This window comes from Medicago sativa, chromosome 7, assembly GCF_051527215.1.
Source record: "Medicago sativa cultivar Bolivia chromosome 7, Bolivia_mono, whole genome shotgun sequence".
NCBI lineage: Eukaryota > Viridiplantae > Streptophyta > Magnoliopsida > Fabales > Fabaceae > Medicago > Medicago sativa.
This window is the reverse complement of record NC_140755.1, coordinates 78,988,067-79,008,600: the sequence shown is the minus strand read 5'-3', so window position 1 is coordinate 79,008,600 and position 20,534 is coordinate 78,988,067. Positions and strand designations below refer to the sequence as shown.

The 20,534-nt window shown below is 32.0% G+C and overlaps 2 protein-coding genes and 1 long non-coding RNA gene across 3 annotated transcripts; 1 reads left to right on the top strand and 2 right to left on the bottom strand.

The window, feature by feature from the left end:
- Window positions 1–378: 378 nt before the first annotated feature.
- Window positions 379–6,389, bottom strand: GFAT (putative glucosamine-fructose-6-phosphate aminotransferase). The gene is made up of 11 exons (XM_085726033.1): window positions 6,083–6,389; window positions 5,807–5,979; window positions 5,413–5,524; window positions 4,784–4,929; window positions 4,004–4,168; window positions 3,360–3,720; window positions 3,022–3,272; window positions 2,808–2,922; window positions 1,340–1,595; window positions 1,094–1,262; window positions 379–770 (listed from the first exon to the last, which is right to left on the bottom strand). Exons 1-11 carry the CDS (start codon window positions 6,312–6,314, stop codon window positions 687–689), a joined length of 2,064 nt encoding a protein of 687 aa, XP_085582159.1. The 5' UTR covers window positions 6,315–6,389; the 3' UTR covers window positions 379–686.
- A 495-nt stretch (window positions 6,390–6,884) lies between these two features.
- Window positions 6,885–7,767, top strand: LOC146908910 (uncharacterized). The gene is made up of 3 exons (XR_015018808.1): window positions 6,885–7,023; window positions 7,245–7,316; window positions 7,627–7,767. It is a non-coding gene; the product is annotated as an uncharacterized LOC146908910 (long non-coding RNA).
- Window positions 7,768–13,545: 5,778 nt separating this feature from the next.
- Window positions 13,546–17,975, bottom strand: LOC146908909 (thioredoxin F-type, chloroplastic). The gene is made up of 3 exons (XM_085726032.1): window positions 17,627–17,975; window positions 14,000–14,099; window positions 13,546–13,910 (listed from the first exon to the last, which is right to left on the bottom strand). The coding sequence occupies exons 1-3, from the start codon at window positions 17,950–17,952 to the stop codon at window positions 13,776–13,778; spliced, it is 561 nt and encodes a 186-aa protein (XP_085582158.1). The 5' UTR covers window positions 17,953–17,975; the 3' UTR covers window positions 13,546–13,775.
- Window positions 17,976–20,534: the final 2,559 nt, after the last annotated feature.

The window sequence follows — 20,534 nt, the reverse complement described above, 5'->3', positions numbered from 1 at the left end:
AAAGACTGAGATGTTAACTCTATAGTCTGTGTCTAATTTTAATACAGCGGTAAATAGATAGGAAGATAGATTTCTTTTTACAGAGCACATAGAAAAGTAGAAAACACACTCTTTTTTTGACAAAAACACAGTGATACTAGGTTTGAAATGCTTTTTATTATTTAAAGCCTGAGTGAATACAGATCAGGACTAACTGAATTTTGGACAGTTTTGCAGATTTGCCCGAACTATAAAATATTCCAACATCATCTTTCAACACGGTTTGATATAAAAAGTTGCCAATGGACGGTTTTTGCTGGTTTAGAACATTTTCTTCAAGGGTGTGTGGTGGGTTCAGCCTCAAAAACATCTCTGTAATGTAAGGCCGTGCCATAATGATTTTTATCGAAAAAAGATACTCATTCCAACCATATCAAACAAATACATGAAATACCTCAAATGATTGATGTCTACTCTGTCTGGTGAGAAGGTGGTTTGTAGATAAATCAGTGAGCCTACATCTATCAATTTACAATATGCTAGTATGCCACCCTGTCTATGATAAAGAATTGAAGTGTTCATCAACCGCAATCATGTCTCAGCTTATGGGAAGAGTTATAACAAAGGGCCTTGATATTATATTTTGTCAGAATAATAGAAAGAGAACTCAACAAAATTGTCCCTCTCTCCTTAGTAAACAAACTACTCTACTGTGTTGTAACACTCTTGGCAAGATTACGAGGCTGGTCGACGTTAAATCCCCTCAGTACAGTGAGATGATATGCCAGTAACTGCATCAGAAAAAAATAATGTGATGTATATGCCATATATACAAATCTTTTGAAGAAAACATAAGAAGAAGCTAGCCTATTCTTTTAGATGACAAGAAAATAGAACTGCAAAATTTGACTATGTGGAATATAGACACTGATATTTATGTTTAAAATGAGAAAATACCAAGAATCTCAAGGAATACTAATGAACACAATCATTGTCAACACAGTTGAGAAAATGTCTATATAAAGCCAGACAAATAATTAAATGTCGAACACACTAATATTGAAAAATTAAGTGTAAGGATAAAATAAAACAGAGTAAAAGACTATAAACATACCTGTAATGGAACTATATTAATTACAGGTTGAAGACAGTCCACAACCTGTGGAACCTCAATTGCCCTACAAGATTCACCAGGGCATACAGAAGCAGCATCCCCTTTTGAACACATAACTATCAGGCGACCTCTACGGGCATGAAGTTGCTGAATAACAGACTGCTGTTTGCTGCCAAATGTAAATGATGTCAATATGAAACTCATAATTTCAGATTATAAAGCTACTCAACAGTCAAAACAACCAACCTGAAGCAAACATCACGTGTAGCTATAACAACAATTGGAAGATTTTCATCCACTAGTGCCAAAGGACCATGCTTCATTTCTCCTGCAAGTATCCCTTCACTATGCATAAGAGCCACTTCCTTTACTTTCAAAGCTCCCTCAAGAGCGGTTGCATAGTTGTATCCTCTCCCAAAGACAAGAAGTGACTGCTCAGCAATCAATAGTTTTGCTAGATCCTTCATCTCTTGATCAAGCTCCAGCACCTCTCTAACTTTGTCTACATTTCAAAATTTTAATTAGATTACTTCTAGAATTGCTCCTGAGTTGCTTCAGTATTTTGATGGATTCGTCATAAAAAAAGTTTGATTGAAATGAAAGTTGTCAATGATCCCTGAAGTTCTAATCTCTCTCTCTCTCTCTCTCTCTCTCTCTCTCTCTCTCTCTCTCTGTTTTTTTTATTTTTTATTTTTTTATCATAGAACGTTTTAGGAGCTAAAGTAGTTCCTTCCAAGCAAAACATAAGGCAGGCAACAAGTCTCTGCGAGAGCTTTGTTCTTACAAACTTTTTAGTAGATGTTGTTTGATCGTACCAATCGTCGCAACCCACAAAGCAGCAACCAAAGCCATTTTTCACTAGGCTAGGTCGACTAGTTGAATAAAAAAACCATTAAACCCTGGCATGAATCATATCTAAAGCTAGATCATTTAACTCTAACAAATAGTTTTCCCTAACCCCCCTCTACCTCCAACTAGTGAAAATATCCTTTCTATCTACCCTTACTCCTTACCGGCATTTGCACAGGTCTTCTCCACACATGACAACATCCTACAATCTTTTCTACAATCGGCTACCTCTACTTTTTCTCTAATGGTAAAAGTCTATCTTGACTTGTGAAACTACTTATTCATCCCGTAATACTTTCACCTCAACAACACCAAATCTTTTTTTTTTTCAACAACACCAATCTTGTTTTCTTGTTAGCCTATAACAGCCCAAAATTTAGTTTCATACTCAACGTCAAGTCTTATAGTTGAGAGGTAGATTTTCCTTTGAGCTCAAGACTCAAGTGGTACATTTTTTTTATCACAAATTACAGTCAAAGCATTCCTTCACTTCATGCACTCTGCATAGATCCTATGGTTCATGATAACATCCCACTCTATCTCCCTGTCATTTTTGTATGATTGACTCGAGCTACTTAAAACATGAGATTTGTCGCATGGTATATTCTTCAATTTTATCGCCATGTTTACATTTCATATAATTTATCTTATTTAAGTGAAAACTGTGTTTCTAACCATGCATCCAAAATTTTAACTTTTCGTTCATCTCTTCTCTCGTCTATCCAACTAAACCTATACCATTTGCCAAAATCAAATAGTGGTACCATCTTTTGTATATGATTGATAAAAATATACTAATTTCTAATAATCAAATTTCATAAAATGACATTAACTCAGTTAGGATGCTCGGCCAACAGAAACTCACTTGGCAGGTCATAAAGACCATCTACGATAGCTTCTCTTCTTGCTTGATTGGAAATAGTATCGCCTCCTATTGCAAGAGCTAACATGGCCATCACTACAATTTGACTTGTGTATGCCTATAGTAGTTGTAAATGTGTGAATAGGCTGTTGGTTAAATCAATAATAGAAAAATATAAAAAATGAAGAAAACGACATCCTTTAAATACAACATTTACCTTGGTACTTGCCACACCAATCTCAGCACCAGCATTTATATGAACACCGCAATGCGTGTTCCTTGCTATTGCACTGCCAACGGTGTTTGTTATCCCAACACATAATGCACCATTGTCTAAAGCATATTGCAGTGCAAGTAAAGTATCTGCGGTTTCACCAGATTGACTAACAAAAACAGCTGTATCTTCTCGGTATATTGGTCCCTCCCGATCCAATAAATCACTAGCAATTTCCATAGTAACAGGAATACCTACGATGCAATGTATATAATATAACATTTTAACACATTTTAAATATGCAAAACTTACAAAAAATATTGAAGTCATACAGCACTGACCAGAAAGTTCTTCCAAGATGGGTCTAGCTGCCAAAGCAGCATTATAACTTGTGCCACAACCAATGAAAACTATTCTTCTACTTCGCCTGATGGTTTTGAGGTGATCCTTCAGTCCACCCAACAGAACAGATTTGGATTTGCTAGATCCCCCACGTATAAGCCTCCCCCTCATTGTGGTTGTTAGAGACTCTGGTTGCTCATGAATTTCCTTCTGCATATAATGCTCATAATGTCCTTTGTTTATTTGCTCAACCTCCATTTCAAGAACAGATAATGCACGTCGCACTGAAGAAGTTCTAGAGAGTGAAGCGCCATTTTCTCCCATGTCATTCTCATACTTCAAAATAGAAACTCCACCATCCTTAAACAACCAACCATTTCCAAGTAAAACAATATGTTATTTCAAATTGACATGCTTATAACCAACACATAGATCCATCAATCAAATACAACAGACAGTAACTGAGAATTATAAATAATATAAGCAATCTTCTCATCATGCCAGAAACGGAGGAAATTAAGGGAAAGATAAAGTGAACCACTCAGAAGTCATGAAAACAAACTTAGCAAAAAATACATCATTCTTATGGAAGTATTTGTGAGGGTTAGGTTACTTTATCAAAAAGGGAGGTTACTGTATCTACCTTGAGATGCACAACTTCACCATCCTCAATAACTAGCACTTTCTTGGTATGCTCAACCACAGCATTAGCATCACTGGACAAAAACAGTTCTTTGGGCTTTCCATCCTTAGATAGGAATTTGTTTTCCTCAAAGGCTGAACCGTTTTCCTTAATTTCTGTCAACTCCTGAAATTAGAGCAATAATCAGTTTAAACAATGTCAATCAGAAGTTCTTCATCCTCACTCAATTTATGCATTACCATGAAGAATAAATTAAAATTGTAAAAGATGGTTTTGCGAAATACTTGATAGAAAGAAAAAGAGGATGGGTCAAGTGATGATTTACGGGAGGATTGTACGAAAGTCGTTTTCTTAGGCTTATTATGGTGTTCAACGAATGGTTATTTCGAAGGGTTTTCTTAGCACTGACAATACATGCAAAACGAGTTACTCATTTCCCTCTTTTAAATTAATAATTGTTTTTAACTGATAAGCCAAGCAATATAAAGTGAAATTTAAGCTCCCAATATAGGACAGCTAATGCCGGCAAAAGCGGTAGCATTTAAACAAAATATCTGACAGCTAATATTGGCAAAAGCGGTAGCATTTAAACAATTGGCCCACTTTCATGTATCAAAACACTGAATGCCGACAAAAACAACTACATTCCTCAAGAGTTCTTTAGGCTGTTTAACTAGAAGCATCATCAATGAAGTCAAGAGAAACAGGTAAAACCAAAACAATCAATTTTGATAGGTAACTGACCTAAGAAATTCAACCACTGAATTGGATATAACTTACTTTAACACCTAGGAGCAGCGGGCTACCGCGCTTGCAAGCAATCAGTTCATTAGGATAGTGTAGACTTTTGAAAATAAGTGCATAGGCTCCTTCAAGATGCCTCATAACTTCCAGAACAACTTGACTAAAGGTAACAACCTGACCACCTGCAACATGATTGGAAAGCTACTCAGCCAACACCATCCACAACGGAATTCACAATATTTAACCCGCATAGACTCCTTTAATAAAGAGAAGTTAAAGAGGCAGCTCAGTGATATACGTCCAAAAACACAAATGTAAGAAAAATCCAAAATACTTAAGCCGCATTAATTCAAACTCAAAACACACAAACTTATCATATCATTGCGAACCAAATGGCAACATCATCATTCAAACAAATTCAAAAAAAAAGTTCAGTCTAGCATTTCAGAACTAAAATGTTCACTTTGTCCATCTCCACTTTCAGTCCTTCTCCTCATAGTTTATACATACAGTTCACAATAATCAATTACATCAATAGAAGCTTGAGAACTCAATCAAAAAAAGAGACCATACAATACATAACTTAATCTTATTAATTTTGTATAAATTCAACAATAAAATTAAAAAATCTTTCTTGGACACACAATTCAATATAGCTCAATTACCAGCAGCTTCATTTGCTTTGTCATGAACAAACTTGGCAAGCTTGGGAATTACTTCCGTATCCGTTTCCGATGTAAAGGTAAAGCCATGTCGAAGCAGTGTTGCCTTCAAAACCTAAACAAGTAGTAACAATAAACACGTGATTGAAAAAGCCTAAAATCTACACATCACCTATGAAGCACAAACACAGACAAAGATGCCAAACATGACAAGGACACTGACACGTCGACACTAATAATAATTTGAAAAAATGTCATAATTCAGCATAATCACATGCGTCAGTGTCTGACATATCTACCATTCGAAGGGTCAGTGTTTATAATTATGAGTGATCACAACATACTATTTTACAAAATGAAATAAGAGCTAATGAAATGTAGTGTAAGTGTAAGATACCTCATAATTAGTGATAACACCATTGTGAACAACCATGAACTCATTAGCAGGACCTGAAGTTTGTGGATGACTGTTTCTGGGAGCAGGTTCACCATGTGTAGCCCAACGTGTATGCGCAATTCCAGCATGAGTGCCGAAACTTTCCTCCAAGTTCAATTCAATTTCACCAACCTCTGTTTCCATCACACAATTGCATTGTCAAACATCAAAAAAAAAAAAAAAAATCAAAAAGATCAAGATCAAGAAGAAGAAGAAGAGTATGAAGATGAAATGGACCTTGGTAAACGGATTTGACGAGTGATTCGATGTTGCCTTCTTGACGGAAGACAAGAGGAGGAAAGGAAGTGAAATCGGAAGAGCATTGAGGTTTTGAAGAAGAATCAATGGCGATTCCGGCGGAATCGTAACCACGATATTCTAACCGTCTTAAACCGTTGAACAGAACTTGTAAGATGTATCTTCTTTCTCTTTCCACGTTGTAATTCAGATACGCGAATATCCCACACATTTTCAGTAATCTTCTTTTTTACTCACTACTCTTTCGCTCTTCTTCTTCTTCTTTCAAATCTTTTGAATTTGATTTATAAGACCGAGCTCGCTCTGAAACTGATCATACTCAGTTTTTTTTTTTTTTTTAATTGAGTGAAATGATAATTTAATCTCCTTTAATATAAGAAAATCCTATGTTGTGGAAAACTCATTAATGCCCTTATCCCTTTTTAATACAAACATCTCATATTTTGAGGTTAATCTGGTCTTTTTCCTTACATGTTGTGGAAAATCTATTAATGCCCTTATCCTTTTTAATGCAAACGCCTCAAATTTTGGGGTTAATCTGGTCTTTTTCCTAACATTTCTAATATGATGAAAAAATCTGGTCTTCAATATTGTCACTATCCACTACTTTAATTTCACGGTTTTCAATATTGTCTATCAATGTTTCAACTTCAATATATTTTTGGGGGCAAATTTGAAAAATTCAAATTTCAAATACTCTTTTATTCAATATAACATTGAATACTCTTCCCCTCTTTTACCATTCTCTCTCTACCATTCTCTCTCTATCCTATTTCTCTAACTGGATTTTGCACATACCTTTTTTTTTTTTTTTATGCCTATGTTGTTCTAATCTCCATTTTATTTTCATCTATTTACAGGAAAGATGTTAATGAACAACATGGACTCTTCAAAATGAAGCTCCTTTTATCTTTACAAAGGTATAAAAATTAAGATTAAACTCAGTTTTTGGCTGAACACTGGTCTGTAATATTTTATTTGTCCTTCATATCATGTTTCTAACAAACCAATTTCTAATTTTTTCTTCACCTTCAACAATATTACAAATTCTACATGAAGATATAATAAAAAATATAAGTAAAGCACCAATATTTTCACAAATTGTGTACAATAATACTTGCTTTCTTATTTTTGTTTGCAGATTTCAACTGAATCGGTTCAATAGTAGAATAAAATATGGCAACAGAAGCAAATATGATCACAACTAATACGGGTAAAACAACCTTTATTCTATCATGTTATTTTTTTTTTCTTTCTATCTTACACAAATGTATCACAACTGCTAAAGAAAATATTGTGTGAAAATATTAAGAGTATTTAAATCATAAAGCATAGCATTTCATATATCTTTTTCGGTTCCTTTAAAAAAAATATCTTTTTCAGTTCCTTTAAAAAAAATATCTTTTTCGGCTTGCTACGCATTTTTTTAAAATGCAAAACATAATTTTATACTTTTTAAAATCATAATAACCATGATAGAAAATATTCTTCTTTTCATAACTTAAATATGATTGTTTTTGCAGGCGATGAAGAAAAGAAAAAACATAAAGAAAGAAGATGAAGCTGTGATAATAGAACAATAACATAAACAAATCTTTTGAGTGTATACTATTTGTTCTTTGTATGGGCTGAAAACAAACCCCTTTACATTTATGAAGGTCATGTAAGGAAAGATGTGGAAGATGTATATTTATTGTAAGGTCACACCACATGCTTGGTACCAAACAGTATTGAACAGTGTACTAAACTGCTGTAATTCACTATGATATTTTTTTCAAAAAGTCCATTATTTCTTTTTTTGGGTCCAAAGGGATCTCGTAGGATTCTATCATTAAACTCAAAATTATGTTTATGCTCTCAATTATTTGGCTTCAACAAAGACTAAATTTCACACAGAAAGTCAACAAAAATGTAGACAAGCACTAGAGAGAACAAATTTGAAAATAGTTAAACTTAAGCAAATCAAGATATAAATACAAAAGATGAAAAAAAAATTGTATTTTTTTAAATCCATCTAAATAAAGGTAAAAAAAATTGAAAACTACATAAAATAATATCAATAATCATGTTTTTTATTTTCTCCACCAAAAACTGATGACTTTTTACCAATTATTTGTTTCTTCCATCTTGATTCTCAGTGTTGTTGCATGCATGGCGTCCTCCACCATAGCAAAATCCAGATCTGTACTAATAGAGTCAGTTGACATGTCCACCGGTGGTCGGTAGATAAAGCTGTCCGATCACGATTTTTTTTTGAGGGGTTTTGTAGAATAGATGGAGGGGAGTAACATTATGGTGATAGTTTTTGAAAAGGTGCAATGTGAGAGTCGAAATCTGACCGAAAAGGGTCTGAAATCTGAGTTAAAAAAGTATGGTTTAACAATTTTTTAAGTGAATAAGGTAGATCTTGATGACAGAAGAACAATGGTTGTGATGGTTTTGCAAACAGAGGTTGAACGGTTGGCATGCAAGGGTACAAAATGTTGTGACGGTGGGGGAGAAGATAGATTCTCTGGTTTGGTGTGTTAAGGGAGGAAAGGGATAACAAATGGATCCATGTTGAGAAAGAAAAAAAGGTATCTCAAAAGGTGGGTCACGTGACAAATTAAAGAAAAAGGAAATGTATGTTCTGTTGCTCCTAATAAGTTTTAATTTTTAAATAAAAAACCAATAGTCACTACAATAATCCTTTAATATATATTTTTTTTAAAATAGTCGCTGATTGTGCATTTTGTTATTTAAAATAATTCTTGACGCTAAAATAATTCATCAATACTCACAATAACTCTTTTTATATGATGATTGAAATGACAATAATTAAGTATTATAAGGACTGATATGTTGGTCGTAACAACCTCACTTTATATTAACTTTCATCATTAATGGGCATTCAAATAAAGTATATGTACCTGAGACAATACATAAAGCAAAAAAATTAATTGTATATTTTTAACAAATCCAACGCTGATAAAGTATATGTAGTGAAAGTGTGAAAAGAAAAAATTGATATGGATATTTACAATTAGGAGTAAATTAAATATTATGTGTACTCTTAATTAATGGTTGTGATCACTTAGTCAAAATTAAAAAGTGAGTCATATTTCAAAAATTAATTGTATATTTTTAACAAATCCAACACTGAAAAATGTGGATTTGTCAATTTATTAAAAATTTATTTGCAATGAGTGTTACTATTTGAGATTTATACAATTAAAATAATTTTTTATTACATTTTTACAATAAAAATATGCTCATTCCGTCCTAAATTATAAGAAAAAAACTCATTTTTTTGTCTCAAATTATAAGAAAAAAGATTATACAGAGACTTTGATACATTAACCTTGATTCACGGGACAAGTTGTCATTTATAAAAAATTGTTACTACTGAAGAGTTTTTACTATTTCGAATATCACCTTACTTCAATTCTACAATTATATTGTCATTGATTAAATTAAACTATCATGGACAAGTTTTTACTAATAAAAATTCAGAATTAACTCAAATGCACATGATAAATTGTCGTTGATAAACTAACTTTGATGCATGGGGAAATTTGTCATTTATAAAAAATTGTTCATGCTAAAACGTTTATACTATTTAGAATATCACTTCACTTCAATTCTACAATTATATCGAACTCTTATCAACTAAAATGCACGGGATATGTGAGCATTGACAAAAATTTCGTATATAGGTGAAATACATGGGAGAAGTGGGCATTGACTAAAATTTTAGAAATAACTCATATGCACATGATAAGTGAGCATTGACAAAAAAATTGTAAATAACTTTGAAATGCATGGGAGAAGCGGACATTGGCTAACATTTTACAAATAACTGAAATGCACGAGATAAGTTGCCACTAACTAAACTAACTTTGATACACCGATTATAAAAAATTAACTCAAATGTACTTGATAAATTGTCACCGATTAAACTAACTTTAATACACGAAACAAGTTGTCGTTTATAATAAATTGTTCCTGATCAAACTTTTATATTATTTAGAATATCACTTCACTTCAATTCTACAATGATATTGAACTTAATCAAATTAAATGCACAGGATAAATGAGCAATATCTAAAATATCGTAAATAACTAAAATTTCATAAATAATTAAAATGCATGGAAAAATTGGACATTAACTTAAATAGTTATCAATCATAAATAGTTAAAAATAACACTTATACATATAATATTTTGTCACTGATAAATTTGAAAACGATTATTATGCACATGATAAGTTAGCAAACATATTATTAAATTATATAATTCGATCATTATTATACACTTGAAAAATTGTCGTTGTTAGAAATTTATACAATATAAAAAAGTCTACACAATGTAAGAAAGGGATAAAGTGGGTATATACTAAAGTTTCAGAAATTACTAAAATGCATGAGAGAAGTTGGCATCAATCAAATAGAACTATCATGCATGAGACAAACTGTCATTAATAAAATGCACTAAAACGTTGACTGATTAAACTAAATTATCATGCACTTGAAAAGTTTTCAGTGATCCTATTTCATAATTAACTTAAATGCACGGGTTAAGTTGTCACTGACTAAACTAATACTGATACATGGGACATGTTATCATTGATACAAAGTTTACAATAATTATAATACTCGGGCTATTTTGTTATTGATATAAATTTTAGAATAATTTAAGGGTAAAATCAATTGTAGAAGCAAAGAACTACAAATTATAGCTTCAAGTAGAATCAATTGTACAAGCAAAATCAATTATACTTTAAATCATCCAAACATCATATAATCAATTATACAACCTCTAGAATCACTTTTGACCCTCTAAAATTGAAACCAAACACATGCTTATAAATATAAAAAAAAACACGGGGTCAAGATTTTTGAATGGTAAATATAAAAAACACGGGACAAAGATTTGTGAATGATAAATATAAAAAATACAAAACCAAGATTTATGAATGATAAATATAAAATATACAAACCAAAATTTGTGAATGATAAATATAAAAAAACGGAACCAAAATTTCTGAATGATAAATTTACAAAAAGCATGAGACCAAAATTTGTGACTTATAAATTAAAAAAAAACACGGGACCAAGATTTGTGAATGATAAATATAAAAAACATGAGACCATGTTATTTTAAAACAATTCAATTTATATAAAATAGTTTGAAAAAGAATTACATTTAATTGAATATCATATATAAAATTAATTAAATATAATTCAATTAAATATTTTGAGATTAAAGACAATATTTATATACAAATATCATATATTTTGCTTTTAAATAAATAAATAACCAACATCTAAACTATCATTATCAAAATTATTTATAAAAAATACCATATATTCAAGTTTTAACTGTAAAAATCGTCCACCCCAACAGGTACCCGTGCGTTAGCACGGGTATTTTTACTAGTTAAATGTGATAAAAAAAAAAAAAAGAATGTATATTTAATTTGATTTAATTTTATGATATGATTGCGCCCAATAAATTTGACTAGTAAATGTAGTGAGTTGTGTCACACGAGCAAATAAGAAACTTCCACCTGCTTCATTCCCTCTGATGGAGGGAGAAACAATTTCTTTCCTTTAACTCCATTTTTGCAATTACGCGCTTCGGGGTATTTTTGTCATTCCAATCGGCATCAGACATTCTGACGTGGCGGTGTCTGGTTGGTTGGATGCAGTCAAACTTCATAACACAGTCATATTTTTACAGGTAATTCTGGTTGGTTGGCCCCTCCGTCACTACCAATTGTTGTTTGTTTTCATTTACTTAATAATAATTTAATAAATAATCATATCCAAATCTATCTTCTTTATTCGTTTTTGAGTTTCATTCTTTGGGTTTACTTCTGCTCCCATCACATGAATGACAGAAGGATAGTCATCATCTTCATCATAGTTAATTAATTGTTTTGCTCGTGTTAGATAAACATGGCATATATATATAATTGGAAACAAAGAATAGACAACTCCTTTTTGTGTGGACAATCATGCTCAATTTATAATGTTTTGGAATGGGGAAAAAGTTTTTTTAAATAGACGATAGTGGCAAATATCACTCTTAATTGAACTAATAATTCTTACATACACATGGTGAAAATGATTAAAAGTAAGTAAAATGGTGAATGACTACTAAAAGAAGTTAACATATATTTCGTATTGCGTCATATTTCTTAAAAGAAGGCACTGTGGTTTTTCACGTTTGACACTTAAGCTTGCATTTAACAAATCACGGTGCAAAGTCAAGTTGAGTGCATGTTTACATTAGAACGGAACCAAACATGTTATTAGTACAAAAAATTGAAAATAATTGTAAATTAAAATTCTAGACCATCTAATATTACTTTATTTCGGAAGTATATCGGATGATCATATGCCATCTTCAGAAATTCTCAATTGCAATTCTTTTCAAGGTATCTCTCTTGTACTTGGAGGTCTATTTTAAAATATGTCAATAAGTTACATTCGGATTTTCTACGAAAGATGGACAGATGTAAAGTGTATTAGTGGTATGATAAATCGCTAGACAAAGATTGCACATGTGATCTTATTCCATTTGTGATTTTGTTGTTCACATTTTCCACAAACCAACACATATCCTTTTAGCATGTTATGTCCTCAGTCACATGCTTATTAGAAAACATTTTATCGTCTCAAACTTTAAAGCATTTTTCTATGGCAATGTACGTATATCAACCTTCCTACATATCTGCTTCGAATTTCTCATCATTTGACATCAGATGGTTCTTGTCCAAAATGTGGCGAGGCCGATGAATCTTTATCTCATATACGGGACTGCCAAGCAATTTAAACTATTTGGGATTTGCTAGGATCTTTGAATATGAAGGATTTCTTTGAAGATGATTTTCGTCACTAGATTCATTCTTTTTTTTTTTTGTCACCTACATTAACTGATTGGAAGGACTAGAAATGATCATATTTTTAACAACTGTCCCTTGCAACACCGGTTAACTATGACTCTACGAGTAAGATCAAAACTTTGGTTGTAACAATTGAGGCAGCTTCTAGTAAATCAGTTCGCACGATAAAAATTTGGGAAGTAGATGGTACTCTCCCTCAGGTAGTTCAATCATTTGAAAGATTTTTTAGGAGTCTTTTTTACGAGGAGATTTTTTAGGAATAGGGAGAATTATCTCATCCCACATATCTAGACAACAACACAAGTTCTAGAAATGTACTCCGGGGTAGAAAAAAACTTGTTTTCGTCCAGAAATACACTTTGGGATGGCAAAACACCTGTGTTTTGTCCAGCCGGAATGATCTTGGGTGCGAGAGAAGTTCCTCCGTTGCTAGACGTCATTAAGTGTATGGTGTTTTGGCACATACCATAATACCCATGTACATTAGGTATCCCTTGACAGCACTGACTCAATTTACATTTAGCTAATGTAGATTTATTTTAAAAAATAAAAATAAAAGCAATCTGAGCCACCTTTATAGATAGACCATGATCAAGTTGATAACAGAAATAATTTTAAGCAACTTTTCCCTATGCATAGGGAATAATCAATTACAGCTTACAACAACAACATGGTGACATTTCCTCATCTTCCACTCAGCAGCTTACAATTGCATTAGAAATACTTACAGAGGGAATCACGCATGATATTTTTACATAGCAAAGGGAATAGTTGTAATATTGTTTAGCTAGAACGAACTGTGTCAATGGCAAAGACCAAATCATCATATTTAGCTCCAGTTACTTCTTTTACAACCTTGTTGTCTTTCAGAATTTTAAAAGTGGGAACCACCTTAATTCCTAGCTCTTTGGCCAAGGGCTGCCAATAACCATTAAACACTATGTCAGGCCAAGAAAGCATGGGCAACCATAGACTATCTACTATTCAGTACATTATTTAATCCATACCTTGTTATCTTGGTTGCAATCAAGCTTTAGAAAGACAACATCCAAATACTTCTCAGCTAATTCTTTGTATTTTGGAGCTATCACTTTGCAAGGACCACACCTGCAAAATTCATTGTAAATCATATCCAAGGTTATCCAAATCTACACTTTATATTTAGCAGCAGGGATAAAAGTGTCATAAGGGATCAATCAAAATCATGATCCTTATAATAGTCATGGCTGCAAAACCACACCAGAGATTGATTTTTGAGTTTACAAACACTCACACACATTGCGCAGCAACTACTAGCGCTAGACCCCAGTGGTACATCAGAGTTTGAGTTTGAATGACCAAATCAATTAATCTTTTTATCAGCTTTGTTTTCGTTTGTAACGCAAAGAAACTTGTTTCTCCCTTTTTAAAAAACTAATGAAATGATCAGCTGGCTGATCACTATTTAGGTTACATGACATCCCAACAACCCTCATGAGTCATGAATAATCCACTCTTATGCACATGGAGAAAAATTGAGAAAAAAAATTACTCTTCTGCAAGCTAAATAAAGTAAAGCAAGTTATCAATAATTATATACAAGCACACCCTGATTTGGCTACATGTACATCATATCCTAAAACATAAGTCAATAACACAACCTCAGCTGATGACCACGCCTTGAATTGGTCTTTGCTAAACATATCATGACCGATAAGTATGATGTTTAATTGTATGCCAAAGGCCAACTTTGAAGCTTTCAACCAGATTGGAAAGCATGAATGCTGAATATTCCTTTTGATATTCAGCCTACAAAATAAGTACTTTAGTAATGCTACTTTATTAACACTTTGTCTTTAATTAAGTTCCAAACCAGTGAATTACCTCTTCTTTTTACCTCAAATTCAGGCATTGTATATTAAAATATAGGCTAAAGGGTACTTTTCCCCCCCTAACTTTCAAAACGTTGCGATTTTGGCCCCCCATGTATGAAAACCACAATTTTGGCCCCCTATGTTTTAGCCCCATTGCGATTTTGGTCCTTTTTACCAATTTTGAATGGTCAATGCCCATGTGGCATGCCACATGGGTAATTATTAAATTAAAAAAAATAAAAAAAGCCACTTAATAATTTTTTAATTAAATAAATAAAAAATCTAATTAAAAATATTTTAAAAATCAGGAAAATTGAAAAATTAATAAAAAAATTGAAAAAAAATTCTGAAAATATTTAAAAATTCTGGAAAAATGAAAAATTAATAAAAAAAATCTGGAAAATTGAAAAATTAATAAAATTGAAAAAATACGGAAATTTTTTTTAAAAATTCTGGAAAAATAAATAAAAATAAAAAATGATTTAAAAATAAAATAATCTAATAAAATGAAAAATTCTGAAAAAAATAAAAAAGATTAAAAAATTCTGAAAATATTAAAAAATTCTGGAAAAATGAAAAATTAATTAAAAAATGTTAATGTTGATATATGTCGACTTAGGTTTTTTCAGTGTATTTATGTGTATCTATAAACCGAGTTTAGGTTTTGTGTGTATTTTTTGAAATTTCAAAATTTTCATTAGTATTTTTTCCGGGAATTTTTGTGTATTTATAAACCGGAAATTTTTGTGTATTATTTTTTTTTAAACAGAAAGGGGGGGAAAAGAACCACCCTTAATATATTAAAGAGAAAAAAGATAAGAATTACAAAAAAAGATGGAGGGGATTAAACCAATACCCCATCAATTGACAAATCTAAAGTAGGGAAGCCCTAGTTTGTTTCTAGTAAAATTCTCTCTAATACTATGATGAATATCATTAAACCAGACCAAGTTTCCCAAAGACAACCCTAAGTTTGATAACTTATCTGCACAATGATTCCCCTCCCTAAGTTTAATTAAAAAATTTCATTAAAATTTCGAAAATTTCATTTTTCCAGAATTTTTCATTATTTTTCATTTTATTAGATTATTTTATTTTTTTAATCATTTTTTATTTTTATTAATTTTTCCAGAATTTTTAAATTTTTTCCGTATTTTTTTTTATTTTTCCAGAATTTTTAAATTTTTTTCCGTATTTTTTCAATTTTTTTCATTTTTATTAATTTTTCAATTTTCCAGATTTTTTTATTAATTTTTCATTTTTCCAAAATTTTTTAATATTTTCAGAATTTTTTTCAATTTTTTTATTAATTTTTGAAATTTCCTGATTTTTAAAATATTTTTAATTAGATTTTTTATTTATTTAATTAAAAAATTATTAAGTGGCTTTTTTTATTTTTTTTTTAATTTAATAATTACCCATGTGGCATGCCACATGGGCATTGACCAGTCAAAATTGGTAAAAAGGACCAAAATCGCAATGGGGCTAAAACATAGGGGGCCAAAATTGTGGTTTTCATACATGGGGGGCCAAAATCGCAACATTTTGAAAGTTAGGGGGGGAAAAGTACCCTTTAGCCTAAAATATAAGGATTCACTTCATAGCAGAAAATGAATAGTTATACTCATTTATCATTTATTAGAAAATTAACAGCTACTACTTGCAGTTATGGTAAAATGCATGGATATATGCATAAAAGGTTTTGGTGTTATGTAACTGCGCTCCCTTGATTGTTTCACAATTAAAACTTCTCACTTTTCCCTCCAATAAACCCCTTAGTTTAGAAAAAACCTTTTCCCACTCTTCATCATATAATGTACTTCGTGTAACCTTGAAGAGATTTGTCTTAAACCTCACTTATATAGAGATACGATACAGCACAATGATGTTGTTTAGTGACACGTTGGGAGGAATATAAACTTGATCTATAATTGATTATCTATGTTCATAAAGCACAATTGAAAACGGGGAGATAGAGAGAGGAAACATTTTGAAACTTAGAAACCAACAATCAAGTCACAAAACTAGTGCAAATGTGAAATGTCATAATCACCAAGATGTACTGATCAATGGACACCAAGTAAAAGTAACTAGTAACGCTGTGCATGGTTGAGTAAAACAGAAAACAGGGAAAGTCATAAAGTAAAGAGTTTTAGTATACATGCACAAGTATTAACAAGATTTGCATGATGTCCAATTATAGTTTACCAAATCATATTGCTTGCTAAAACACATTCAAACTCCATAAAACATATTTAGAGAACGCTTGAAAGAGCTTAATTAGACTTAATTTATGACATAAACACTTGTGCAACTCTTTGCAAGCCTTAATGATATTAGCATAAGCTATTTTTTCAACTTAGTTTCATAAACTCTTTCAAATAACTTATCATCATTAATTTACCTAAGTTTGGTCGAATAGATATCGATGTATCTTTATCAGGATGAAGAACCATGAACTTCTACCTAACGTGGCGACGTTAATCATTATCTAAATTTTGAGTGATAGATACTTTCCCTGCGAAACTCTCTTACACAAAAATGAAAAAATGCAAGTTCGAACTCACACCTCAACATATCGAATCTACCTTAGAGTCTATTAGCATCTTAGTAGTACTTTTAGAACTAACCTATAGCTAGCTCTAGCTGTATGAAACAAGGTAAAGTATAATTCTTTTTTTGATCATATAATATGATAATAATATAAATTAATAGATTCATGATAAGAATAGTTAATGGTAAATTAATTATTAATTATGTAAGTAATGAAATAAAATATACCATTGGGTGTACATGTCGAGGACGACGGTTTTATCACCGGCGGCATTAACGATGGGCCAGAACGTATCCTTGTTAACTTCAGTAACTTGTCCAACCGTCACGGTGGGTCCAGTAGTTTCCAAGCTTGATCTTACACAGAAACTCCCACTCTTCCTCAAGCTTAAGCTCTTGAGATTAACACTCTTGGAATTCAAAATGGAAGAAGAAAATGAAGTAGTAGAAGAAGAAGAACCAAGTGATAGCTTCGATGAAGAAGTACTATCGAAGACGGTTGTGCCAATCCATTTAGGGGAGGTGCAGAGATTAAGAGCCATTGGTGTTGGCATGTGGAGAGTGAAGAATTGGACTCTCTGAGATATGGTCGTGTGGTGGTGGATGTGAAGAGGAGGAAGAGTGGGAGTTATGAATGAAATGACGGTGTTGCCCTTGGAGTTTGTGTATGGTATTGTTGCGGTCGTTAATATGAGGGTGGAATTGGTAAATTTGAATGAAACGGAAATGAAAGAGATATGCGATTGTGTATGATATTCTTTTGGAATTGTGATTTGTGACCCTTCTTTTACATAATTGGATGCTAAGATTCCCTTAGAATATCTCTTCTATTTTTTATGTCAAAAAATTAATTTTTTGATTCATTTGTCACTTTTTCTATTAGTTGATAAGCCAAATATGACAGTAATTATTAAAAACTCATAAATATAAGTTAGGATTTGATGTTCAATCTCAGTCACGATATTCACTCCAATAATTTTGACAATTTTAGGATTTGTGAACTTCATTTTTCACTTTTATCAATCTACACAAAGTGATATTTTCTTCTATTACTTAGTGTCATAAGTCATAACTCTAAATTCTACTTTAGCGCTTAATCAAACAACTACGTTTTTATTATCACTCCTTCAAACAAGAGGGTTCCCACACAAAAATATGTAGTATCCTAAAATAGATCTTCTATCACCCACTAAATGGACATAATCAACATTAGTGTAAGTCTTCACATGTGTGTTTCTTCCTCTTTTAAACAAGGTTTCTCTCCCTGTAGTGACGTTGAGATATTGTAGAACATAGTCTACAACCTGCAAGTCTCTAACCCTCAGGTCATGTATGTATTAACTCACCATACTGATTGATATGTCAAAATTGATCTATTGTGTGTAAGTAAGTCAACTTTCTGACTAATCTTTGATACTTACCTTTGTCAACTATGATATTTTCCTCCCAAAATCTCATCATGTAATTTTGTTAAATGGAAACACTTGTAGGTTTGGATTCAAGTTTGTCTGCTTCTTGCAAAAGATCATGCATATGCTTCTTTTAAGAGATGAAAATGTCTTTCTTTGAGTAGGCTGCCTCAATTCCCAATAAATACTTTCGTTGTCCAAGATCTTTGATCTCAAACTTTGTTTTTAGTTTCTCTTTGAATAGTTGTTACTCAGTTTAATCATATCATGTAACAACGATATCATTAACATAAAAAAGAAGTACATATAATTTTTCTGCTTGTCAATGTTTTGAAGAACCGAATGTGATCTCATTAGCTTTGCTTATAGTCCAAGTAGACCATTGCCTTATGAATTTTCCAAATCATGCCTAAAGGAATTGTCTTAGCGGACTTCTTCAATCGACACACATTGTTGGCTCTACCTGTGAGACCAAAATCTCGAGGAATTTCCATATACACTTCTTCTTCATCATTCTTTATATCTCCATGCAAGAGCACATACAACTGGTGTAGTTTCCATCCATAGTAAGCATCAAGAGATCATAAGATCTGAACATCATTTATATTTTTTGTTGAAGTAATTAATGCCTCCTAATAATCAATAACTTATGTTTGTGTTCATCATTTTGCCATTATTTTGGCCATGTAATGATTGAGAGTACCATCTGATTTGTGTTTTACTGTATAGATCCACATGCATCCAACTGGATGATTGCCGCCTTGCCTCTCAACAATCTCCCAAGTCCCATCTTTCTCAAGTGTGTTTATTTCCTCATTCATAGCTTCGACATATTTTTATCTTCCAATGCTTCTTGAACATATTATGGGATTCTCATAGTGCCAACAACTGTAATAAAACTTTGATACTACGGAAAAGATGTTTAGATGATTCAAATCAAGAAATAGGATATCCATATTTAGAAGCACAAGATCTTTTTATCCTTTTTCAAACCAATGAGTAAATCAATTGGACTAGTATCACATGTATCAACAATCTGAGTGTCACCAATAGAGTAATCTTTTTCAATCCTTACTTCTAACTCACGAAATTGAAGTTGTTTCAGGAGCAAGTCAAATTTACTTATTCTCTAATACACTATAATTGGTTCTGAAGGTGTTTATTCCTTTCAAACAGAAGATAATTGAGGAACCATAATAATGATGAACTCAGGTTCAAAAGTTGAATCAAGAATAAGACTAAAATTAGGCGACAACTCAAATTTGGAAGACTTAGGTTCAACAAGTGAACCAATAATATGACTTAAGATAGATGAGGACTCAAGTTCAAAAGTTGGACTAGAGGAAGGAACTAAAATATGTGTTTTGGAGTAGCTAGGACGAAGGATTAAGAACTCGAACTTAGAGTCGAAGCCACTCATGTTCTCCCCATGCAATTGAGAACGAGTAGAGTATGACATATTTTCATGAATGTGACATCTTTTGATACAAAGTACTTACGATTGGGATGATGAAAACATTTGTATCCTCTTTTTTCGGGTGCATAAGTCATACATAAACATGTGACTGCATAAGCATCCAACTTACTTCAATATTGCTTGTGAACATGAACAAGTGCAACACAACCAAATTACACATTGACTCTAGATTCTACGAGATAGAAAAAAATGAAAAATATGTAAGCGTAAATCAAACATGACTAACATTACCTAAGACTCAAAATGGAAG